Consider the following 26783-nt stretch of genomic DNA (forward strand, 5'->3'; position numbering starts at 1 on the left):
TTTAGTACCAAAGATATTTTCAGTCACTTTCAGGAAAATCTTAACCAACCCTTGCCAAGGAGAATTTACTGGGAGAACCTTTTAAGAGCCACTTTCATTTGGCTTACTGCAATCCATACTCAGTCATAATCCACCAGATCTATGACTCAGAAGCACAGCAAAAATGGCCTAAGTAGGTCTTCTGATGCTGACTGTAACTTGGAGGATAGGTAGAATGTGTAACTTGATCAGGCTTGAGTCAAGCCTTAGGTAGGGTGTAGAGCAGAGAGAGCTGCAGCTCTGGTGAAGCTGTGCCATTGCACAGACATAACCTGAGAGTAAAGCTCATCATGCACATAAAAAAATAAACATGACACCTATGTAAATAACTTGCTAAGGGGAATTTTTCTGGGGTGTGTTTTACTCACAATGTAAAAGCAAAGCCAGTGCTCATTTCCCTCAACATTTACACTTCCCTGTGATTTCCACAAGTGTACAAGAAGATGGTTTGGAAACAGACACACAAATCTGAGACTACATCATTGTATAGCACACAGTCTCCACTGTAAAGTTCTGTAAAGGAACATTTCCTGAATAGGCTATGGGACACTTATGGGCATACTTACAATTGCTACAATGTTTTCCACTAACTGGAAAAAATAAAAAGGAAAATTTATACCCTTCCACACAGTGCCATGCCTGAAAGGTTACAAAGAAAGTGACTCTACCTCTAATGTAACAGCATTTCCTCCAAAAGCCTCAGTACTTCAAAAATGTATGAAACACACCTAGATGCACCCTTTGCTGTAAAACTGGTAAAACTGCTTTCTTATTAAGTTTTTCAGATGCCTAAAGTTAATCATATGCATAAATACTTACACAACCCCTCAGGACACAAGTGAAATGACAGAGTTAAGGGTATGTTAGGTCAGTACTAAAAGTTAGTGCATTTTTAGAATATTTTTCCAGACTAGTATTTGCTGCTAACGCCATGGAACTTTACATTAATATTTTTTCTAAGTTTCAGACTTTTTAAAGCCAAGGCTAATACTGATAGGTGAGCTGAGTTGCAAATTTGATTTGATGTAGAAAGCAGCAAGCACTTTGGTATATCAAACCCTTACCAAAAGGAGAAATTACAGTCCTGAAAAAATGAATACAAGTTTGAATCAGAAGTTCAAGATTCTATTTTTTCTTTTTCCATGTTTTCTGTGTGATCTTGGGAAAATTATCTGATCTTCTCATGTCTAAGTGTTTCTGCCTGTGAAATAGAGATAATATGCTCTTCATCATCATGTGACTCTCAACTAGCTTTTACAGTTTGTTCCAAGGTTCACAACTGGAAATAAAATTTAATTTTTCCATTTATTTTATTCACATTTTCTTCATTTACTGTAAAGTTATCAAAACATCTAAACTACACTATCATTATATGAAAGACACAGATTGTTACTGAAGGGCAATAAGGGATGCATAGGCATTCTTTTTCTCAACAGAAATAATTTACAGATGCCCAAAACACAGACTTCAGTTCTTCAGTTGTTGTTTACAGTTAACATGAGTTTAGTAGAATCAGGCATTTTATTGTTAAGTTGTAACTAAGAAAAATATGTCGCATGCAATTGTGTGCATGTTTTTGATCAAAAACCCTATATGAAATATAAAGATTTGCCCCTTGAAGTGAGCAAAGCCAAGGTGGTAGAACTGTTTTTAGGGTTTTCTGCTCTATTAATGGGGCAGAAATTGCTCACGGAAGAAGGGAATCCTTGACAAGCAGTGTCATCCAGGAAACAAGGGTAATATAAGCTGGGTGAAGCACTACAAAATCAAACCAACAAGATTTCCACAAATTTCCCTGAATGTTGCCTAGAATGAAAATCAGTGAACACTGTATGGTTTAGCCAGCTCCAAACATCAGATAGGTGTTTCTGCCCTGTCCAGACATGAGTTACACTTTCAGGACCAACTGCTACCTTCATGCATAAAAGAGCTCCATTAATATAAAAGGATTTAATATAGGACAATTCATCAAAGCTTGAACTCCAAGCTTTGTTAAGAATAAAGTGAGGCTCACCATGAAAGGAAGGAAAGAAGGCAAGAATAAGACTATACTTTTAAAAGCTTATAGAAGCATTTCTAGTGGCTGGAGCATGTGGCTATTACCACAGCATGCCAGGATCTCTAAGGTAACTGTCCAGTGCTGACCTGTGACTTCGAGGAAATCAGTTCTCACCAGAGTCCCAGCAGTATTAACATACACCAGACTGTTCATGGTTGTAACACAAAACCATAGAATTGAACATATGACAATGTTTTCAGTAATACCTCTTCCCTTATTTGTCTATATTAGATATGCTATACAAGTTCACTTTTAAAGAAAAAAAGAAAAGAAGAAAGGTTTAAAAACAAAGAAAAAATGGGGTTTTTTTGACAAAAAGTTTCAGATCTAAACTTACAAATTCTTTCCCAGTGTGACTGCTCACCTTCATCCTCTTGCGCAGACTGCAGAAATCCTGCTTAGCTCAGCCCACATCTCTTAGAGATTCTTCTCATTTTCCCTACTTCCAGCAATGAGGGACGAGTCAGCTCTTCTCTAGTTAACCCACAGGGCCAGAGGGAAAGCCCTTGCTTATACTTTCCATGAAACTGCTATGAAATAGCTATTTGTCCCCTCACTTCCTGTTCAAACCCTCATCTCTTGATCAGGACTCCGCTCCCTCCTACCTGCCAGGTTCTGCAGTCGAGCATTCCTTGACACTCATCCCATGGACAGTCTTGCTTTCAAGCCCTCTCAGCAGTATCACAACCTTCTTCTAATTTTAGTAGTTCACACTTCTAGTACCCCCTTCCAAGCAGCCCCAATGCCCTCAGGTGGCAAAACCAGCATTAATTAAACACACCTCCCTCCTGGCTTTTAAAGGAACTATTTATGCTTCCACCTTAACATGTAAACAGATGGAGTCTGGGCTTATAATAACCCTCCAACTGTGATTTAAAAATATGAATCCTTTTGATGCTGCTGTTCTCAGCTGAAGCCTCTGAGTAACAGAAGCACATGGCAGAACCCTTAATGTGTATTGATAGATCTTATTCAAAGTGCTATTTTCCAGATGCACTTGTTAAAACTCACTTTCTGCTGCTGCTCAGTGAAGTAAGAAGAGAACTTAATCTGATGAAGGACAGAGTTGGGGTAGTAGCATCAGGCAGATTGGTGGTTCATCACATTCACTGCATGGATTCCTTTTGAAAATCATTCCTCTGAAAAAGAAAGAGCCACACCAGCCTTTCAGGTTCAGCATTATTATGTTCAGTTAGATGAGAATTAAGTTTCACACAGAAAGAGCTGTTCTCTTTAGGCACTGTAGATACCAGTTTTTTTCACCTGAAGGAATTAAAACCATGTAAATTCCATGAAACATGACGTGAAACTCCATTTCAATAAATCACACCCACTTTAATTCTTGTTTTACCCCAAACTGTGATGGTAGACTATGACCAAAGGCAAAAGAAGGAAATAAACCATAATTCAGGATACCCATTAGCACTGCATCAAAATAAACTAACTGCAAATAAATCAGGGAATCCAAAAATGTTGAAAAACAGTAACTTCATATGAAACAGGCATCTTCTCTTTGTGTTTGTGGGCCAGAAAAGGGACTCAGAGTTACCATCTTGCGTCAGATTTCTCCTTGCTCCTTTCACTGAATCCTTGATTTTCCTCACATGCAGGAGCCAGACCACAATGATTCTAGAGACCAGGCTAAGGAGGCCACAGCACATGTTACAGAGCTGCACCTTGCAGCTTCCCTTCATTGTGCTATTTCCTGAAAGAGTCCCATGACAGCTGGATCTGCTCCATTTTTACTGGGTCACAATATGAAGACAACTGCTTCTCAGAGCAGTTCATGAACATGGCAACAGAGTGAACTGCCTGAATTCCAGCTTGTAAAAATAAAATTACTGCAGGAGTTTTCAAAATAACACAGCTGACTGTCCAGCGTCACTGGAAGCCATTTCTGGGAAACCCAGGATTTGGGGTTTAGGATCAGGGCATTTCTTTAGCCAAAAGATGGTCAAGGCCAGATGTCTTACCAGAACAGCCATACAAATAGGAATGGCATGATAGCAGTAAAGACTTACAGCAAAAGGATTTCGAGAATTCAGCCATACACGGTGGATCCTGATGGGAACTGAGTTTCTCATCCACTACTTAAGGGGAATTCTCTGAACAGAAAATCATGGTAATTAAGCAACTTCATGAGGATCATAAATCAATTCTGAATCTTTCAGTTAAAAACCAAAAAGTCCAGTGGCGATAAAGCAACATCCTCTGCTAAGCACTTTGTGTCTTTGTGACTACTTGCTTAAGATTTTCACAATCCTAGTATTTATTCTCCAGTTTTGTATCTCAGGAATGGAGACAGAAATTTGAAAAAGGATTCTGGTGTTCCAAAGGACATTCAACTGAACTTCAACAGCTGACAATCTTTGGAATTCCCAAATGCAACACTCACAGCTATTACAGTGTATTGTGGAAGTTACACCACAATACACTCAAAATGTTGGTTGATTTGACAAGTCAAGAGGACCCCGTAATGTTTCTGTTTCAACATGTGACTAACTTGCAGGCACTTGTCTTTTTCTGCTTCCTCCTTCCAAGATCTAGTGGCTTGGTTCCAGCAGAATGATTTGACTCCAGTAAAATTTGACTGTTACTAGTTTACTTGATCTAAACTTGAAAGAGCTCCTAAGAGGAAAAAAGTTTATCACTGAAACTTTAATTCTGTCCCCTCTACAACTTACATCCAGCATGTAAAGGAAAGGGCTGAAGAACAAAATAATAGAAATTTAATAAAGAATAAGACATTTCTGTTGACTTGTCTGGGAGTTCTATTCTTGTTAACTCATGCTCTGTTTTAAATAATGGGGGAATTGAAACAAGTTACTTATACAATAGGATCCCGAATTTGTATCACACTTGTCCCCCCAGAGCCCACTGAAACTCAGTTGGAAAGCTTGGCTGGCCCTAAACAAACTTTGAATTACTGAAACTGCCAATAAAGCCACAAAATAAATTTATTTTACCTATTTGGATTGTACAGATATAGTCTAGAGCATTTTGTGGACATGGTGTGCTTTTCTTTATTAGTCTTTTGCTCTTCTTACTGCCTGAAAACATTGTGCAAGGACAGAACTGATTGCTCAGTTACCATCTAGTGAGTTGTATATTTAGCGCCTGACTATCAAGATATTCTTGATCTTTCTTCAAGGCTGGGCACCAAGATGCCAGAAAGAAGAAAAACACATACCACACTCAGGCTCCAGCAGCAGCTAAATTAAACGTAGCTCACAGTTTCCTCAGCAAAATTTATCCCAGTTTTCAGACATCCCAATGAAAACTGCTTCAATCAATCAATGGGCTCAACTGAAAAAATCATCAGCTCAAGGCACCAAGCAATCAAACTGAACAAGACTGCTACTCAGCTGACACTGCTCTGTGGTAACTATCAGATAAGTTCTGAGTCAGAGTAGGGCATTAACTCCTTCTGTGCACTGGGCAATTCAATTTAGTGCAGTACCCAAGATTATCTGTAAAAGGTCATATCATTTACTCTTGGAGTGCTGCAAGGCAAATTCAGGAAGGTTCTACATACTCAAACAGAAGATTAACTCTGCCTGTTGTAAGAAAGATGCAATGATGGATAATCAATCTTCAATGGAGAGATGCTGAGAAATACCAAAGGAAACAAATGGGAAGAGATTCACTTTTCCCTTTGTATAAAGGGCCTGCATTTACAGCTGAATATTTACACTTAAACAATTAGTTAGAATTAGGAGGACAACATTTATTTAGCCAAACTAACTGAAAATATCATTTTTTAAGAGAATTCCAGCTTTTGTTCTATCTAAAATCAATGCACAAGACATTTGTGCTGACATTTTGGGGCCAGATTAGCCCAAATTTAGCATGAAAGCGGTGAGGGTTATAAGTCAAGCAGCATTTCTGGGGTTCATTCTGCTGACAGTTCCTCTTGAATTACCTACTGCCATAACTCTGTTTTCATCCTGTTCCAGCAATAATATAGCCCAGGGAAATGACAGGAACAGTCCAAGGAGGTTATCATGTAGACAGCCTTCTTTTTCATGTTTGAGCAACACTCCAGAATTGGAATTCTCAATGTTCTATTGAACTGTACGTAACAGCTTCACATTTTGATTATTTTGTTTGTATGTTTGTTTGCTCTTATATGTGGGCAACACTAGGAAGCCTGCAAAATTATTAATGTAAGACTGAAAATAGGAATGATGAATCTCTATCTTACAAGGATAAAATTGCTAAAGTCACTAAAAATATGACCCTCATCTGAGCTGTGCTTGCTACACATTCCTAAGATTTTCTGCAAAAGAAAATAATTTTGGAGATCCAAAGTATTAGATTCCTTTGGCAGCTTTTCTGCCAATGCCAGAACACAATCCCACATGAATCAGACTGTTAACTGGATATATCTAAAGTCCTAATTTTAAAGAAATTCCTCCTAATATTTTGTGAGAAAGGAATTGAAAACTGTCAGTTGTTTTGCAAATTGCCCATTTATTTGCCAGTGACAGAAGGAACAAACCAATGACTCTCCTGCCCCCTTACACAGCATGTGCAAACAACTGGGAAAAAGAGAACTGCTAAGCAATCAGAAATGGAACAGCCTCATTTACTGGAGCTGTTACAGTTTGGGTAAATGACAGTGCAAATGCAGGCCAGATCTGCACTCCTCCGAATGCCAGCACTTCTGTCTGAATAGTCACATCAGTGTTGCCCCAGAGAAATAACACCTACACAACCCATCCAAACCAAAGGCAGTATCTTCTTCCCAGTTACTTGCTCCTCAGCCGGGGCTCTCAGAAAGCCACACTCATCACTAGTTTATTTCTGAACTCAGAACCCCTTCAGCTGGGCAGGGAGTGAGATGAGATGTCAAAAGCATTATCCCAGGAGAAAGCATATCCATACTTTGTGCTGCAATGTCTGTACTTTACTTGATAATTTTCCTAATATCATTGGTGAGGAACCTCTCAGTACCTGAGGAGGCCAGCCTTGTTGGGTAGCAGTCATTCTTTTAAGTTTCCATCCATGGGAGTTGCACCTTCAGTTTAAAATTACTGCAAATAAACTGTGTAGACAGCTTACTAAAGTACCTGATAAACCTTATGAAACCATACTGCAGGAAAATGAGGGGCCTATTTAAAAGAAAAACAATGTTTCTGAGACTGATCTGAGTCTGAACAGCTGATGAAACGGTTTGGAAGATCAGATTGTGATTGGAAGAAAGGATAAAAGACCAGAAGAAAGACTTGCAGAAAACTAGCCCTTGACAGAACTATCTGAATTTTCCAGTGAAGGAAATTGACCAGGCTGGATTGAAACTCATGGGTCAAAAGCAAATATCACTGAGTGAGTCACTGAGGAAAACAGCTAAATCTATCAGTAAGCTACTTTCCAGAAAGCAAATAGGATTGTTTGCACAAGACGGCCCAGCCAGTGTAGTCTCAGTGCTCAGCTTTTCGTAATAAGTGGTGACCCCAATGGTGTTTCAGGGAACTATTCCACGGCCACATTTCTGAATACACATTTAAAATACGTGTTTAATACTAGTGCTTTCTAGAAAAATGGGACAGAGGATTTTGTCCTTCCAAATGACAGGCACAAGTTTCTGGGAACAAGACTGCCGGCTCTTTCAGAAAGCACTGAGCTCTCATACTTTCAAGTACTCCAGCCTTGAGTGACCTATGGAGAAACATACAAGCTTGTGTATTTCATCCTGTTTCAAACAAAAACAAAGTCTGAAGCAAAACTGATCCACCACTCATCTGAACAGGATTATTGGCCACTTCCCAGTCATCCTTGCTGATACTTTTACCAGGGAGCAGAAAAGCAGGTTATCGAAGGCCTTGGAAAGGCGCAGGTATAAATCCTTAAATCTAAATACGATTTTTTTCTATCACACATAGAATGGGATAATCTAACAGAACATCATGAAATAAGCATTATTTCCCACCATCTGGATCATGTTTTCCAGCCCAAATCACCAAATACGCTACTTTATGAGGTTGCTAACCTCATCACAAGACGCAAAATGTTTCCATTGGGGATATACGCCAATTTGTCAGTGGAATATTTTTGCAACTACTATTAAGTCGTAATCCATATGAATATTAATTTTGGCCAAGGATAAATACAGAAATAATTTAGATCAATTTTTCCTGGCCTTGTCTATGCATCCTGTACATTGGACTTAAAGTGCAAAGAGACTTGAGGTTCCATAAGACGAGAAACACTAAACCTGAACTGCGACTCTTTTAAGTAGGCTGGAGCTGAGAAACTTCTCAGAAGGGCCGTGTATTCCATTGATTCCACAGCGATTCCATTGCTGTGTTTCTCGCGGCCCTTGCGGCCCCTCAGTGCGGGGGTTTCGCCCCGGGCCCGCGCGGCGGGGCCGCTGCCGCCCGCGCCGCCGCCCTGTCCCTGGTGCTGACCGGCCGCGGCCCCTCGGCACGGCCGCGGCCCCTCGGCACGGCCGCGGCCCCTCGGCACGGCCGCTCCGCCGCGCAGCCAGCGCGGGGCCGCCTGCCCGGGACCTTCCCAGCCCAGGGAACTCTCGCTCCTGGGCAAATCCCAAGGGGCTCCGATGCCACGGGGCACCGCACGCGTTTCCAGCGGTTCAACGCCTGGGGACAGGCTTTTCTCTTTTTTAAATTTTTTTAACAAACTCATAAAGCAGTGGCGCTGTCATTTCACTGAGAAATCAGCTGACTTTCTTCAGGATACTTTGGGGAGCATAACATAAAAAGCCAAGAAAGCAAACCAAACAGAACTGCTGAATAGAGGGATGTATGCAGCGGGCTGCCTGGTCCTTGACAGAACTCAGCAGGACCATGTGAAGGCACCACAAGGCTCAATCTCTAAAATCATCTCAGCATCAGTATCCTGGTGGGCAATTAAATTGTTCGTTCTGCATTTTTTGTCTTCCAAACCCTTTGTCTTCTTTCGGGATGTCGTTTTAACTTTTCCATTTAACTAAAACGACCATTGCTTATCAGCACCGGTGAATCTCTGGGGGGAAACACCCTCGCTTCCACTTTTCCTGCGGGTCAGTGAATGAAACCATCATTCTCACTGGTGTTCCGGCGGTGAGCGAAGGGGCTGAAGGCTGCGGGCTCCAAGCCCGCAATGCATTAACACACAAGGCTCAAGAGCTTTTGCTGAACTTGGGCAGGACAGCAGCCCCTCCCGGCCGCCCTCGCCGCCTTCCAGAGCGTTCCTGGTCCCACCCGCGGGCGCAGCCCCCCCGCTCCCGCCGCCATTTCATCCCTCGCATCCTTCCCTGAGGGCTCAGACGCGGAACGCCCGCCCCCCGGGATACCTGCTGCCCCGGAGCTCGGCCGAACCGCTCCCCACAGCTCTGTGTAACCTTCCCGCTCTGCCACCGCGGCCCCGAGGTGATCTCGGCCCAAACTCGGATATTTACACACCGCCGGCAGCGGCTTCTCGCGGATCGGTCCCTGCGCCACCGCTTGAGGCAAATCCCCACCCGCGGCGCCTCGCCCGCCCAGCGCCCCCTCGCGGCGGGACGGGGAGAGGCCGCCGCCCTCAGCGCGGCACTCCCGGCGGCCCGGGCGCTTTAAAGGCTCCACCTGCGGGCCAGCGGCTCTTTCCTCGCCACGGGGGCGGGCGGGTGCCTCAGCGCTTCCCTCGGCCCCGGGCGCGGCCGCCCCCTGGCTGCGGGGGCGATGTCCGTGGCTGCGGCAGCCGCGGCTCCCGCAGGGGCGGGACCGGGACCGGGACCCACCCGGCGCGGCCCGGGCAGCGCTGCGCGGCCGGAGGTGGCGGGGGGCGGCCGCTCGGCCCGGAGGTACCGGTGAGCGAGACGCTGCGAGCGGGCAAGGTGGGTCGCGCCGCGACTACAGCGTGTCTCTAGTGGAAAATTAAAACCTGGAGAGCCCTTGCTGGGAAGGCAGAAGTGAGTAGGCGAGGCTGAAGTGTAACTTTTGGGAGACTGCTTAGTTATCTTGCAACTTTGTGGTTATAGGCGCGCCGCTACATCAGCTTGCCGTGATGATCCCTGAGGAATCTGCGATGGCCAAATGACACTGACGGCACAGGATCCTTCTCGCAAGGCTCCTTGCGCGCTCCCCGCGCTGTGCCAGACCTCGGGCTGGCAGGAGGCAAAGCCTGCCCCCTCAGAGATCCTGTGACCTCGATATCAGAGCTCAGTCCCTGCTCTGTGTGGAGCTGACTGTGATGTCTTTGGCTTTGCTTGGATTTTTTTCGTTCACTGTTTTCTCTTTTCTGAGGCCAAACAGTCAATTAGGTTCCCGTGCAGCAAGGTACAGATTACAGTAGTCACAGGATTGCTGTAAACTTTCCTGGTTTCAGCCCAGAGTTGAAGAACAACAATGAAAACTGAACAGTGACACATTTTGCAGACTTCTTTTTCTGCCTCAAGTACGTGTATTAGAAACCGAGCCCTGTGTTTTAGTCCAGTTTGCTGCTGTTGTCACATTTTCTCACCTAAAGTGGGTAACCTAATGCTGTGGTTATGTTTATGAACAGGACATGGTTAAAACAACAGGTGTTTAGATGTTCTTTACCTTAAAAGAAGAAATTTTCTTATCATGGGATGGTTAAGTACCATAGAAGTCGTAAGTATTACATGGTGTAGTGTCTATAAAAAAATGACTGAAAGGCTTGTAAGGTGAGAACTTACTAACATACACTTAAGTCTTCACAGTCTGGAGAGGTATCTTCCCCTTCCCTTTCATGGTGAATCTGTCTCTCCATAGGTTTCCAGTTTAATACAGTTACCAAAAAATCTTCATATATTTAAAAATTTGGTTCTGACTAAACTGTGTTGTATACCAAATTTTTTATGGTAGTGAAAGGTGGTTGGTGTAGGGAAAAAAAGGCCATGCAGTAGAGATAAAAAAATGTGACATACAGGTTTGGGGTTTTTTTGGTTTTTTTTTTTTTTTTTTTTTTTTAAGATGGAAATAGTCATGGCGAAGGATCTAGAGGGAGGGGTAGATAGCCAATACGGTTAATTGGTGAAGAGATACTGGCAGCAGCAAACAGCCAAACAGGAAACATTTGAGCTGCATTTCTGAAGGCATTATATTATAGAGAAGGAAGATAATGTTCTATCGTTATATTGCTCTAACATATCTCCCCAGCATTATCGGCTTTTTCTGGAGCTCACAAAGCACAGTCTTAGTAAGGTATTGACAAAGCAGAACGTGGTAAAGCCAAGTGTGATAGAAAATTTAGTGGCTTGAGAAAGATCAAGACTTAGGACAACTTGATAAAGGGGCTAAAATGAACTCAGAAATCCTAAGGCCTGTGAGAATTGAAGGATTTTAAATTAATAGGTGAAACAAAGTACAAGTAGAATTAGCTCAACTCAGTTCAGAGTTCAGCAGTGAAGGAAAGGAGATCACAATGAGCTGTTTTGCAGAATAGTCTTACTTTGGAAGCAATATTGAACTTGTGGGGGAAAATATTTTTGCTCTTGATAATTAATTTTATATTCAGTTTGCCACTGGCAAGGTAGGAGTTCAGAGCTAATTTTTTTTCCCCATCACTAATGTGTCAGTTTCAAATTCCTTAGCACCGCTTAGCTAATACATAGTAAATGTCTACTATTTCCTCCTGTGGATGACAATGAAGATCAGTCCCCAAATGCAGCTGTTGATTTCATGTGAAATGTACTTAGCATTGGATTGATTCAAAACTTTGGAAAACTCTAGGATTGCATATATTGAACAACTGGGTCAAAGCTTGGCTTTTCTTCATGCATATGTGTAGTGAGTAGTTTCTTCAAAGGCTCCATTCACCCTGCTTCCCACTCTTCTGAAGGATTGTAGATAATTGTACTGGGGATAGTGCGGGAATCCATGGGACAAAAAGGGTGTTTGTCATAAAGCTGAATGCTGCCTTCTTGTACTGCCACTCCCTCAGGTGAGGGAGACTGAAAGAAAGACAATCTTTTTGCTGGGTTTTTTTTTTTTTTTTTTTTTTTTTTTTTTGTTTAGTTGTTTGGTTTTTGTTTGGATTTGTTTGTTTGATTGGGTTTGTTTTTGTTTTTTTTCCTAAGGGAAAGTCTATCCAGCTTGAACATCTTTCTATTAAAGAGGAGATGATAATTTATTCATGCATGGCACAAATCTTTCACTTGTCTAAACATAAAACATTGAAACCATGACCTTTTATGCATCTTTTTATTTGCCAGAGATTCATAGTCTTTTGCAGCTGAGAAGTCAAGCTCTCAAGCAATCCTTGATGATCCAAATGATACAACCTTGTTGCTGCAGTAACAGTAATTCAAGTCTCCCCTGGGCCTCGGGAGCTAAAATATAACCCCTGACTAATGTGTCCAGCTTTGTGAAGTAGTAGCAACTTTAACAATTGGAATTTCCATTACTTGTTTCCTTCCACCTTAATTTAGCGTTGATACTAGTGACTTTTATTTCATTCACTTCATGTCTGTGCACTCCCAAGCATGCAGCTGTGGCTCTCCCAAAGTCAGTTCACTGTAATACGCACAGCACGGTCCCCTAGCACGTGGGAATTGTTTCCGCTGGTGTAACATCTCTGCTGGGCTTGTGGAAGGACAGCTCTGCTTGGGCTCAGAGGCATTTACTGGAGGTGGTGGCACTCTTCTCTGCCTGGTACCCATCCAGCTTCCTCGCAACTGTTCCCATCAGTCAGCTGGGAATAGCTTGGGGCAGGAGGGGGGCTGCCTGGGGAGCTCTGGAAAATCCTCTGATTTGATATGTGTAGAGAGAATGTCACCCTGCTCCTGGAATATGTTTTTTGTTTAAATGTCACCCCTTACATCAGTGACCTCATCTGACTCAGCACTCAGCATAGCTTCTCTCTGAAGGGAGGGAGCTTTAAGCAAGTCATGGATTTTGACATAGCCAGAGAATGTAGGGAAGAAGGCACACCATGAGAGAAAAATCTGAGCAAACAAAAATTATTTTTGAAACAGAATAGCAGGCAATTATGTAAAGCAACTTAAAACCTAATCTAAACATCAGAAGCCTCCGAAAAAAACAAGGAAATTGACAGTTCTGTACACACAGTTTATTTCAGCCTCTGGTTTCCCAGAAGGTTTTGCTGAGGTTTGTGCTGGTAGCTGTGGCAGCACTGTACCTTCTGCACTGATGTCTCACCTTTAAAAACAGGGCAGGGCTGAAACAGCCATCTGGGTGGATCACCAGCTTTATTATTTAGAGGCTGATTGTGCTGAAAGTCTGTAGAAGGTGAGACCTGTGCTAAGGGTGTCCCTAACAAATGGACCTGTGACTACAGCCTGAGCTTCTGAACCATTTTAACTACAGTATTAGGAGCAGAGCTTTCTTCAGGCAGGCAGAGGGGATACAGACAGAAGAGGCTTGGAGCAAGAAAACTCTGGAATATTCTTTGAATTGCACCTGGTAGGGGTAGTACAGATGCATGAAAGAGCTGTGGTACTGATGTGTTGAAGGGAAATGTTGGCCAGGATGCTGGCATATCCTCTATACTTTCCTTTTAAAAATGCCAGGCCCTGCTGAACACTGGGGCAGACACGGACAGAAACCGAAGGAGTAGGAACAAGTGACCTCAGTTTAACATTTCATTCAAATGACAGAGCCCCGAAAGCGATGCCCGCTCTCATTTTGTAGCGCGCCACTCAGCCTGAAGGATCTCTCACATCCTTTCTGATGTCCTGATAAGAAAATACTATGTTATAGGTGTGAAAGTAGGACAGATGCACATAGTGTTTGATTAAACAACATCTCTGTTTCTTAGTGCTTAGCTCTATTCAGTTTGTTGTGTGGTTTTATTCTGTTCTGGGTTTTGCTTCCCCCCTTTTCTGTTATTTACACAAATGACTGAAGATTTAGGTATGGGAAGGTAATATGCACAGAATTTTAAGTCCATGAAACTGTGGTCTTTCTTCTAATACTTATTTATGTGATACTGTCTGTAGTAGTGAAGCAACAACTTGTTATGTTTATCTTATTCCTGCTTTTATTCTGTTCTCCTGAACTCTTGAAATGGAGCCAAGAAAGGGCACTAAAAAAAGCAGTGAATTCCTAGGAAAAGTAAAAGTACAATGAGAATATACCTTCAAACTTTTATGTGTGCATTTGGCTTTCAAAAAAAAAAATCAGTACTAGATAAACTGGCAGGCTAGGAAACTCTGCCATTTTAAGTCCAACAAGTCAGTTTTGCCTCTCCTCAAAATAATCATCCAAACATCAGTGGTTCTGGACTTAGAGGACAGATTATAAATACTCTTAATGTAAATGTACCTTTGAGGTATTTGTGAGACCTCAAAACCTTGCTTTATTCTCAGGCTGTATCTTGCTATTTGCTTTCATTTTGGTTGGGGCCAGTTCCACTGGCTTAGCGTAACTTTTATTTAAATCTGTGTGAATTGCTGTGGTTTATTGTGGACCTCTGGCTAAAACAGAAGGCTATATGGCTTAGTCTAGTGCCTATGCAGAGATTAATTATTCCCTTGTACAAATGGCTTTTCTGGCACTGTGAATGCTAGACAGAAACTTTTTTTGCTTCATGGTTTTAAAAAATTATTGACCATTATCTTTGACAAAGACTGAATTCCTGGTAGTGTTTGCTCTCTGCTGTTTTGTAATCAGATATTTGTCATGTTTTTAAGGTAGGTATATGGGCAGGGTGATCAATGTTCAAGCTGAGCTGCCTCACTCTAGTGCATTGTGTGGGTTTGCTTGCCTTTTTGATTATCAAAGTAGAACCCATGTTTGGAGGACATTTCCCCCCCCGCCCCCTTTTAAATATAATGGCAATTTCTTTCTAACCAGAGGATAAAGGAGGATAAATACTGTGAAGATACAGAAGAGAGGTTCTGGAGGTCCTGCACAAATTAATGACTTGAAAGGGGTGAGCATTATTTAATGTTTGTAGCTGTACCCTGAGAGCAGAAACTTTTTATTTATATCTGTAATTCTGCCAACAGCTTCTTCCCTACCCTCATTCCCTCTGTATTTTAGCAATTTCCAATCTAGGGCAGAAATGCTATCCAGCATTACTGAACAAGGGTTATAGTTTTATGGAACTCCTAAGAACTGGAATGTAAGCTATGAAAAAATCAAGGAATTAATTAAGGAAGCAATTAGCTAACTATTTGTATTCTTAGACTCTAATTCAAGTGTCACACCTTTAGAAGACTTGTATTGAAATGATGAAACAGGTACATAGTGAAACCATGCTTTTATCACAGAAATTATATGCTGATTAGAAGTATCCCACGATCTTTCTGTATTCAGAAAAAAGAAATGTTAATTTTTCCTAGGGAAAGCAAAGGCTGTGGAACCAAGAGCCAAACATGAAGTTGTGGATTTTTTTTTTTTTTTTTTTTTTGGATGATGCTAAATACATGTAGTATATCTTTTTTCAGTTTAACAAAGGATTGCAAAAGAAGGTTAACATTTTCTTGGTCCTTTTCTGCTACATGTAGAAAGATCTACATAGAAAGAACTTGTATTATATGTCACAGTGCAAGATACCTATGTGCTGAAGCAGAATTTAAAAACGGCTTTGTAGTTGTTAACAGGTTACAGAAGAGACTTAGTGTTTGGGATTTTAGAGTAGAACTTTGCTTGTTTTATTAAAACATGTGTTTTGTCCATAAAGTAACTGAGCAGCATGAGGGGCTTGAGGAGCCTAGAAAGATCTGTCCCCTTCCGTGGGGACTATATTAGACCTCTGAGTCATGAAGTCTTTGCATAGTAGGTGTCTGGTTACAAACCTTTTATGGGCCCTACTCAGCTGGGATATCAGCATCTGCATTATAGCTCCCATCTATTCTTAGGTGGTATCAGAGCACGACTGAACAGGCAAGGCAGAGAGAGAATTGCTTTCGTTTATATAAAACCCTACCCTGTTCTCAGTCTGTTTTTTCACACTTTTTTCTGTCTGCCCCATTCTTCTGTTCTGCAGTGCCCTGTTGCTGCCTGTGAAAGTGGTACAACATGGCTTACAGTGTGACTCTGAATGGACCTGGACCGTGGGGCTTCCGACTGCAAGGGGGCAAGGACTTCAACATGCCCTTGACCATCTCCAGAGTAAGTGTGCAAAAAAACCTTGTTGAGCTGGTTTGGGCTGGAAAATAGCAGTCATATGTACACTTTGACCTGGCCTAGCAGAACTGAAGATCTTTGCACCTAGGTGTGGATAAAGACAATATAATGTGAACTAGAAATGTGCCAGTTTGAAGTACAACCTGGCACTGATAATGCCTCAGGAAGACAGTTCTGGTTAGTATTTGTGTATGGATGGTGATACTGTCGCTTTTAAGTAAGCTTGCAGTTCTATTCTGTACAGTGTTGTCTCTTTTTCTGCTGATAGGGGCCTCACTGGTGCAATTTGGGGGGAAGGGAATAGAACAACTCTGAATGGGAATATAGAATTATATTTCTAGAAAATAAACATGTGACTGCTTGTAAGTATGTGAAATCAGGTGTTAAAAGTGAACAAAGACAGGGATGTGTCCCCTCTTGTGATGGGGTGCAATAATAGTTAGATAAAAATTAGACATGTCAAGCAGAAGACTCAGTAGTTCTTAAAATACTGTCTTAAATTATGCAGAAGCCTTCCATTTGCAGCTGACAAACAGCATGGATTTAATAATTAATTACTTAGTGTATCTGTCAATTACAGCCATGTATCTCCTAGCTGCTTTTTTCTTTTCTCTTCCCCTTGAAGCATTATTTTAAGGTGTTGCAGTTCAGTACTCCTATTACCTGAATTAGCTACGTTTCTTAAATATTTTTAACATTGAATAGTTTTCAGGAAATTTGTGTTTTCCTTACCTACTTTTCTCTTGTAAGACACTTCTGTGTGACTTCTGGTAGCTCCCTTCTTCTTTTCTTGTTTCTGGCAGTCTCAAATCTGCTCCAGAATGTTCAGATCTTTCTAGAGAGGTCTTGGCTCCTCCACAAATCACCTGCAGAAGGCTTATTTTGCAGTACAGTGACAAGAGAGGTTACTTACATAACAGTATGTAAGAGAAATACCAGAATGATTTAATCAGACAAACAAGTAGAATGCAAATAAAGTGTCTGTTCCACTGCAAAAATAATAATAAAAAAGCCACCTACACTGCTTTTAAGACTATGTTGTTTTTTTCATAGGGAAAAAAATACAGTCTGTTAAGTTGTGGGTACAAAATGTATATCTCTGCATGTGTTTCAAAGTCACTTGGTGTGCTTCTGAAATCTTAGCTATGCTATTTCATATTCGTCCTGTGAAACGGCATCATCTGATCTCCCTTGTTCTTATGCACATTATCTCTTTCTTGGAAGACAGAGCCATGTTTACCTTAATACTATGATGATGAGACATACTTTTCATAACTCCTTTTGCAGCATAGTAATTGCAAAGAAGCCTGTTCTGCCAGTTTTATCAAAAGCAAACAAGCAAAAGACAACCTAAAATACCTCCTATCTACAAAAATAAACTCCCTTCATAAACTCAGATTAATTTTGCTTCTGTAAATAGTGTTGGTATTTCTTTTCTCATCCCACCCAAGGTAAGTACAGAGAGGTGTCACCATATTTTTGTAGGCATTTTCATGACACTTTGCAGCCTGCACTGTATGGTGTTGATTATTTTCTTGTAAGTCATTCAGTCATACCTAGAGTCTGTCAGCCATGGGCCAGGGCTATAGCACTTGCAGTGTATGTGACACAATCAGTAATGAAAAGCCAATTGTTTCCCAAAGAGCTCATTGTCTCAGATTGTAATCTGTGAAAGCTAAACACTATGCCCAAAGGCTGTATGATTCTCATGAGGCTTTTGAGAGTATAGGAGGAGCAGAAGTGAAACTGCAACAGCTGAATTCCCAGAGGTGTGAAGGAATTAGCCCTTCACAGACCTGACTGCATTTTCAACCATAGCAGTGTCAGAAAGCACTGTTAAATGTTTTTACACTCTTCCCAGTGAGGCCCAGTTTTTACCTGGGATCACAGCTTTGGGATGGGATTGGATTTTAGAGCCTGCCTTATGAGGGCAGAAGCATAGCCTCTTTCAGGCGGAGCTGGGATAGTTATGCCTGCTGGTTGTGATGTTTTTAGTTGGAACACAGTGTAATACATGACTTTTGATGATCTGTTTTTCTTCTTTATCATCTATCACATAAATACATCTCCAAACCAAATCAGAAATTTCAGTCATAAGTGAGCTGACCTATGAACTCAGCCATAGCTGCAGTCTTATTGAGGTGGGAAAAGGGAAGCTGTACTTAAATTTTAAGATATTCCTGATGGGGAGGAGGGGAGAGAAGATAACTGAGAAAGATCTCCTTCTTGGAAAGGGCACACAGCTCTAAATGTTGCTAGTGGATGCTGTACACCTATTTATGGACTGGTTTTGATCCACAGCTGCCCTGAGATGAGATTAGACTTTCTATGTGCAAGATGAGTCCTAAACTCCAAATACTTAAACTTAGAGTATTATAATTGCTTTTGATGTACCATGGCAGATGTGCCATGGCCCTTTTGGCTACATGTGCACAGTGTCCTTCTAAGCCTGCAGACTGGGTTTGCATGCAGACATGTTCATTGTGCTCTGACTGCCCTCAATTAATTGGACTGTCTGTGGGTGGGACACAGAAAACAGAAGGATACCTTCTTTTTCATGAAGGCTCTGTGCTCTTCTGTCATACAGCACTGCCTCTAAACTCCTGAGAAAAATGATGGAAGGAATCTAACACAGCAGGGTTGTTCATCCCATCTATAGTATTAGACCAAGATGTTTCCAAGCACCCTCCCAAAAGATGGCACCAGTATTGTGCCATTATGAAGCTAGGCCATGCATGGACATAAGGTTGACCTGTTGACCTGCCCCTCTGTCAGCCAGCCCTATACAATTCCTACCCACCTCACACTTTACCTGGAGAGTAGGGGAGAAATCCTGAGGGTCTTTGAAACCTGCTGAGAAAAGCACAATACAGGATTGTGGGATTGCTAATGCTTCTGTTCAGGAAAAATGTTCTTAACACAGTGGATGAGGAAGGGAATTATGCAGAGCTGTTTGGCATACCAGTTCACTTCTAAAGAAATCTTTAAAATGGTGTCTCAGACACTGCATTTTCTTCCATTCAGGTAGGCCCAGGTGATCAGCTCATTGCTGAATAGTCAGCAGCATAATGCACAGGAGGCACAGTCAGTCAGCTGGGTGACAGGTGAAGATATGTTCCCCTGAAATGGATTGTTCTGCTTATCTGTTCTTTATCTAAAAATAAATGCCTGACTAACATAGGGGATGGGAACAAGAAAACAGGAGACAAAAACAAGTAGGGAAGAGTTAAGGTCACTCTGCAGCTTTCACTCTCCTTTAACAATAGTATCGGGAAATCATCTGTAAACTATTTTTCCAGTCCCCACCCTGCAGACCATTGTACCCACTAGAAAAATTCTGTTATGAGATGTCAAATTCTGTTATGAGATGTCAAATTCTGTCATGCGATGTCATGAGCAGGTAGCAGACATAGGAAAACAGTACTGACAGGCTTAAAGCTAAGCATCTGTCAGCCCTGCTGAAATGAATGAGACTTGCAGGTTGTTGACAGTGCTAAGCGCTGTCACCAATGGCATGATCATATACATAAATCTGGTCTTTCCAAATTGACGTGGGCAGAAAAGCTGTTTATTTTCTCCTACTGCTTGAACTGTCTGGAAGCAAGCAGAATTCATTAATTTTATAGACCTAATCCTCTGTAAGAAGGCTTTTGGACATAGTTAATTATCTAAGTGCTCAGTTGCCATGTTACCTAAGATGGTACGATTGTACATGGTTGGATGCAATAACAGAACGTCTTCATATAATTCTGAATCTTTATTTCTGAACAATGAACTTTTCTAGTGAGACAGGCTGGCTTGCAGGTGATGCAATGCACTGAAATGTGTGAAGGAACAATCATTATCTGAGGTAGTGAAAATATTATCTAAATCACTGTGGTAACCCATGACTGGTATATTCACTCTGCAGTTATCTATTCAGTTTTGTATTTCCTAATAGAGAGGTTGGGTTCCAAATCAAAAGCCAGAGCCTGAAACAGGAGATAGTGTTTAAACAAAACAAAAACCTTCAAGAAATACTTTTCTTTATTCGATTAAGTGATGAAAAGGTTGAAATCTGGTGAATATGTAAGTCCAGGGAGGGAAAATAGCAAACACTGCTACAAAAAGAATTAAATTAGCTGATCTGTATACTGACTCTGCTACAAGCAGCCTGAAACAGCTTTTTGAGTCTGGGGGAAAACCCTGGTCTAGCATTTTGCAGTCTGTCTCTGCAGGAGCAGGAAGGATTTTTTTTCTCAGAGTTGTTAGGCTCTTTTATCAACATCTCTTGCTGATTGCTTCCTGTCCCTCCTCCACTCCCTAGCATACATATGCCAACCTCTGGCTGTCACTGCCTCTGCTTTAGAAGAGCTATGTGAGAGTATTCATTTCCTGTGGGCTGTTGTGTATCAGTGCCTTACAACAGGCAGCTGAGGAGGGAAGGCAGTCCCTCTTCACTTTTTTCCTTCTATTCTTGAATGTGGGGAAGCCTCAGAAGATCTGGGTCAGGCTCTGTGCATTCTGCAGCTGTCCTTTGAATGGCCATGTGGTGCTGTACATAAACTATGATCAGAAAAATGCAGTTTACCTGTACTGAGTGAACTGAAACAATTCAGCAAGTTCTCTTGAAGTTCTGGTACCACATCACCTGTTAAGCATCCACCTTTGGTGTGTCAGACTGCTGAGAAGCTGTCCTAAAGCTGCAACTGCAGCTTTGAGAGGGTTTTTCTTAATCTCCAAATAAGAAGTCCTTTATGATACCAAAAGCTATAGATTAGTATTTAGAATAATTGATATTCTATTAAACTAACAAATAAGTCTGATGTCCACTAGAAGTCTAGGAGTCTTCCTCTTTAACCTGTGCTCAGTAGAGATGTTTCCTTTTTCTTTTAAAGTTCAACTGATTGAGTCAACTTCTGAGAAGGAAGTGAGCCATTTAATATAATGACTGCCTTATGCCTAGACAAACTGTAGTGATTTCTAATGGCTTAGCAGTTTCACATTCTTCCAACCTTCTTACAGTTTAACTTAAAATATTCCCTTCTGAGAGGAAGATTAAATACTTCCAGGCCAGATTTTCAGGACACTCCAAAACTTTACTATCTATTTTTTTGATAGAACAACTGTTCTGTGGGCATCAGCATTTCTTTGTGATAATCTGTTCAATTTGTTGATTACTTCTCGAGTAGCAGTCACCTCATCTGAAGTTACAGCATTCTGAATTTTATTACCTGCAATTATTTGTTATATATACAAACAATGTCAGTATCCTAGGAGAGTGCCAGCTATCTGAAGTGGTATGTTTGCTTTCAAACTAATTTGCAAGCCAGTTCTGGTATGTTTACAGCTACATCAGAAATGATTGTGTTTCTGTGAGCCTGAGCCCTACAAGTAACTCCTCAGCCTCCTGATTTGGTATTGTTTATTTGAGATGTTCTAGTAGACAGCATCTGTACTATAAATGGCAGTTGAGTGTACAGGGCATTTGTGTGATAAGGTTGTATGTCTCATCAAACACAAGTGTAATGTCTGTTTCAGACAAGGAGAGAGGGAGCAAATTCTGTAGTTGCATTCCATTTAAATAATACTTGTTGGACCAGAGAAATGGGTTCTGGCACCTGGGGATCAAAAAATCCCAGTTTATCGGGGAGGCAGTTCAGGTCTCTGCTCTGAGTAAAACAGAGTTTTAAACATGGCTGTGCAGGTGCTCTAAGAGGTAAGGTGTTAGTTATTCTGAGGTAGACAATATTTTCTGTCTTGATCAAAAATACTGTGTCAGATCTGAGAAATAATCCCAATGGATGTTTCACTAGAGCTCTTAACACTTTAACAGAAGGTTTGATTTCAGCAAATAACCAATTTTGTATTCAAAGCAGTTCCAGCAGAAGATGGGTTATTTTTCCCTTTTGGGTAAACAGTCATGATAGAAGTAACAAGCTTTTGTTTTCTTTCCTTGCAGAAAATATTCTGAAAAATCCATGAAGTTTGTTGTTGTAACTTTAAACTCAGGTTTATTTGTTGAAGAGTGCTTTTATTACAATTTTATTTAAACTGTAGCATGATAATGCAATGGGATTTGAATGCATGTATTGTACTTGACAAAATAACTTTCAGGAACAGCATGTAGTTAGCTGGAGCTCTTGGTCAAATGATTTCTCCTCTAAATCAAGTAGGTACTCGGAACACAAAGGCAGCCCCTCTTATCTGTCTGTGTGATTAAAGTAATCACTAAATGCTAAATCCACTGCTGAAGGTCAGGGGTATATAAGGAGCATTATGTGCTCTGCACAGATACTGTGCAGAAATTGTCTGTTTAAGGCTATGTTCTTCAATTCTATCTGTTTTGAATTTCAGAAGAAACATAACATCCTGGTAGAATATAGGCCAGATAAATGTGAGTAATGGCCTGTAATAGCTGAGGTTCTGGTTTAAATGGTGTTGGATCATCAAACCTGCTGTTCTGACTGTTCAGACACAAAGACATAACCCATGGGTTTGAAGCCCTTTCTTCATTCCACCTCCTAAGTGCTTTTTAATCTGGACTGGGATTGTAGCTGAATCATTAATACTTGTGTGGCACTACCTGTAAAAAGAGCTCATTCTATTAAATAACTGGGCTGAATAACATTTATGCATTGCCAGCTCAGTTAATTAACTTTGCAGCTTTCTTTCCTGCAAAATAAAGGGAAATGCAGCTCTTCCCTTGAACAGGAGGCATATAATGTTAGCTGTGGGAAACATGGGCTCAAGACTGGTGAAAAACTGAGTTCACAGCTAGGGATAACAGTAGTTCTTGAGGTTTTATGGGGAGGGAGTAAAGGGTTTTCTTTATGTACGGAAACAGATCCCCAACTCAAATTAGTTATATTCCTTTTTCACTTGTTTTAAGATTTGACAGTGTGCCCTGGCAACTGGATAATGTGATCTGACACACAGTTCAGTCTTTGACCTAAAGTTTATTTGTATGAGAATATAGTTGATGTAGTATTTCAGGAAGTCCTCAGATTTACATAATTATTATGGAAGTTAATAATTTTGCAGATCCTTTAGAATGAGTAAACATCAGGAGGTAGGCATTAAATTATGAATTTAAAGCTGCTGAACTGTTAGTGCTTTATAATTAAAATGTACAATAATCTTTTTTTCAGATAAAACTTTTTATTAGTGTCTGATATCTGAACTCTGTAAATGACTGTCTTAATAACACAGCAGATAAATCTGTCATTATCTCCATTCTGAATACATTATTGCAAAATATTCTCCAGCCAGTGGAACACAAGGAGAAATTAGCTCTGCAAATATGTTATCATTAACTTTCTACACTAGCAACAGCAGTTCCCATCTTTTTGTCTAATTAGTAGCATAAAGTCTATGTTATATAAAAGTGTAAGTATTTAAATACAAAATAACACCAACCTTGAGTAGCAATGTGGAAGTATGAAAATAGTGTACAAAATGCAATAGTGTTCATTATAATCTAGCTTTCATGGTGGGCTGGAGCTAGCCGGGAAGACAATCTCATGTAGCCAGTTTGTGTGTAACTAGAAGTATCTGAACAGGAGTGCCTGAGGTGCCACCATCTTAATGCATAGTATAGAATTAAATAGTGTTCAGTGTAATATGCGATTACATTCTTTTCCTTGAGTTTTGTTGCAAGATTAGCAAAATTATCAATGTGCAGGTAAATTATTAGTCCCTGTTGAAAGATCTAGAGAAGGGGAGAGAAAAGAGGGAAGTTTCTGCTGAACATGATAAAAATCAATTGCATCTGCAAATTTTGAGGATATAAATGAATTTAAAACCTTGTCTGGCAATGTCAGCAGTACTGTACTAGTAGAAATGAATAATGCTAATTGGAAAAGAATGGTTTCTATGCACAGCATATTAAAAGGGCTATTTCTTCTGTACTAGTGTAATTAAAGCCTTAATAAAAAGGTTACCTGAGAACAAAATATCCAAATAGGCTTTCTGTTACAGTTGTCTAAATTCCTAAATACTAATTTGGTAGACGTATACTATGATATTTCATAAATGGCATTCGTTAATTTAAAAAGAATTTAATTTTTGCTGGTACAGAGTGAGGATAAGGATCTCAGTATATGTGCTGTTAAGGCACATTGTGTTGACCTATAATTCACATTATATTTAAAAGCTAATAGATATCACCTGTCAAAATGTGTTGCCTAGATTATGATTTTTTTTTAAGTATTTTATTTAGCTACTATCATAAAACTCGGGTTGTAAAAGAAATAAAAGCTTGGTCACATAAAGCTGGCCCTGAGGCTTAGGTCAGCCTTACTGTTGTGTATCCTTTAGGGACAGTTCTAAAATCTCCCATTTTTCAGATCCATGAAAAGTATAATATTTCCCCAAATGTAAAGCTGTTTCTGTTCTTCTAAGAGATTTACAGGAGAAAAAGCACACAATAAATAGAGGGAAGAAAGTACCTGTAATTAGGTACCTTCAAAAATTCAATTTCATCTTACAAATGGTTCCAGAAAATATCTTGAATGGGCTTGCTACAAGGTGACTCTTTGGTAGTGGTGGTTAGCAGCCATTTTCCCAAAACGTCAATGAGATCTTGCTCTTCTTTTAGGAAGATGAAATGGGCCAAATGTCTTAAAGGCATGCAAATCCCCTGATGAGGGTAGAGTTACTTTCTGCACTTCCCACGTGCGTAGCTGGTGTTGTGATCATCTATGTCACAGGTGTTTAGTGCCTGGACACAGTGCATAAATAGGTTTTAACCTTTCTCCAAAATCCTTCCAAATACACTTGATTTGTAGCAATGGCAGCTGAGGATTTGGAGGAACACAGCCTTTCACATGGTCTCACCCTATTCCCACCTTTCCCTTACTCAGAGTCCAAATTCCATCTTCTGGACTATTTTGGCTCCATGCCTCTCTTGCTTAGCCATACCTAATACAGACATAACCCTTATTCTTATTAAACGTAGCAGGCTTAAGGGCACACGTTTTCTTTAAACAATTCATGGGTCCTCAGTTTGAAGCCAGCATTAGTGACAATTAGTCTTTGTGACATGAATCAAAATATTTGCAATGCATTGTAGTACTTACTATACCTGGTTAGGGTGCCGTGCACACTCTTGAGAAGCCTCTGTGGGACTCTCATGCTATATTTAAAGCATCCAGTAACTTAGGAAGCTATTTTGAATTGGAACCAATGCTATGTTTACCTCAAGCTTCTGGAATGGGACATCTTATCCAAAACTCCAAAAATACTACTTGTAACCCCAGATTCTGGTACATAGTGCCAAATCTGAATGCCCTGGTATTAGGGTGAATTTGGGCTGCCTTTCCTTGATCCTGGGGGTCACTGGAACCATCCTGTTCCATTTGAGAATGTCAGCATTCTCTCCTTACCTAATCATAGCAGGTTCAAAAATGGTTAAGGGCAGTTGATACTATGGCAGGTGTTTAAAAAATAAAAAGTCAAAGTAAGATGGCCTTTTTCATGAGCAATGGCTAAGGTTAATTATTGTAGGAAAAAATTATTAATCTTTCTGCTGTTTATTTATTTTTTTTACTAGTGTTGTAACCTAACCAACCTTTAAAATCCCTTTCCCGTCTAAAATATTATCTCACTGGTTTGCTTAAATTAACTAACAAATTCTGCTAGATGAAATCCTTTAATCCATTTGGCAACTGTATGGGGTGGGTGGATGAGAATCTCTCTATAACATGTGTGCTTTGCTTTCTTCATGACAAGAAGTGGTCAGCAGTCTCAAGCATCATCATTTGTGTGGACAGCAGCAAACCACATCTACCTGAACTACAATCTCTTCCCTGTTTGATTGCCCACTGCTTGGTACTGCTCCTTTTCAGGGCAGCACTTCTAAAACTGAGACACGTGCTGGTTTGCCATATAGTTCTCAGCATTCAGGCTGAGTGCACAGAGTTGTGGGTACCAGACTGTTGGCACCTCATGGGAAGGGTGAACAGATTATTGAGGTGCCTGAATTGTTCGGCTGTTTCCCCCCTGAGAAATAGCAATCCTCACTCCCTGTGAGATTGTTCTGTGCTGTCTCCATCTCCTCCTTCCATATGCCTGGGATGCTTATGTGGCCACTTTCCCTTGCCTCCTTTCCTTGCTCTGTTCCCATATTCTGCCTCACCAGAATGTGCTTACTATCCTTTCTTTGCTCCCAGCTTTCGATGCTGCTCAGATTAAGTGCACTTAGAGTGGAGGAGCAAAATAATGAAGACTGCATTTGGGAAGTGAAAGAATTAGACCCTTCAAAAGGTGTTATAATGTCCTATAGAGCCATGAAGGGACAGAGCAGGAATCTGCAGGAAGGAGCTGCTAAATATGGTGCCACATGGAAGTTCATGACTGCTCTGTGTGAAGCTGAGGGGTTTCCTGTTTCTCTCATTACATGTGTTGCTGTGTTAAATAGTCTTCTCTAGCCTCTGTTAAGGAACCCAAGCTGCAAATGATACCAATATCACTTCTGTGTTGACAATAGAGTGCATCTTCACTGAAATTCCTGGAAGAGACTTTGCGCCTATCTGATGGTCCCATGGTTCACAAAAAGATGGATTTGTCCTGCTCAGCAGCAATTCCCTTTCCCTATATATCTGTGCTTAATTTTCTTCATAGCAGTGGTTACTCACTCTGCAAAGTGTCATCTTAGATAGTAATCT

General features: G+C 40.9%; 2 protein-coding genes across 13 annotated transcripts in view; one reads left to right on the forward strand and one right to left on the reverse strand.

The window, feature by feature from the left end:
- WAPL (WAPL cohesin release factor) overlaps positions 1 to 9541 on the reverse strand; it is a 135669-nt gene extending 126128 nt beyond the window's left edge. Inside the window, exons 1-2 of the mRNA XM_068197203.1 lie at positions 9396 to 9541; positions 3110 to 3237 (exon numbers count right to left, since the gene is read on the reverse strand). The gene's annotated coding sequence lies outside the window, so the exon portion shown is untranslated. The remainder of the gene's footprint in view (positions 1 to 3109; positions 3238 to 9395) is intronic.
- Positions 9542 to 14913: 5372 nt separating this feature from the next.
- The window catches only part of LDB3 (LIM domain binding 3), a 106847-nt gene continuing 94977 nt past the window's right edge, over positions 14914 to 26783 (forward strand). For 6 of the 12 annotated variants that reach the window (XM_068197223.1, XM_068197225.1, XM_068197229.1 and 3 more), the window contains exons 1-2: positions 15784 to 15894; positions 15998 to 16122. In XM_068197223.1, coding sequence (XP_068053324.1) covers positions 16030 to 16122 — 93 coding nt within the window. In that variant the 5' untranslated portion in view covers positions 15784 to 15894; positions 15998 to 16029. Of the gene's footprint in view, positions 14939 to 15781; positions 15895 to 15997; positions 16123 to 26783 lie in introns of those variants that run through there. The other 6 variants (XM_068197220.1, XM_068197222.1, XM_068197228.1 and 3 more) reach the window with 4 other exon arrangements.

The sequence above is a fragment of the Anomalospiza imberbis genome, chromosome 8 (assembly GCF_031753505.1).
Source record: "Anomalospiza imberbis isolate Cuckoo-Finch-1a 21T00152 chromosome 8, ASM3175350v1, whole genome shotgun sequence".
NCBI lineage: Eukaryota > Metazoa > Chordata > Aves > Passeriformes > Viduidae > Anomalospiza > Anomalospiza imberbis.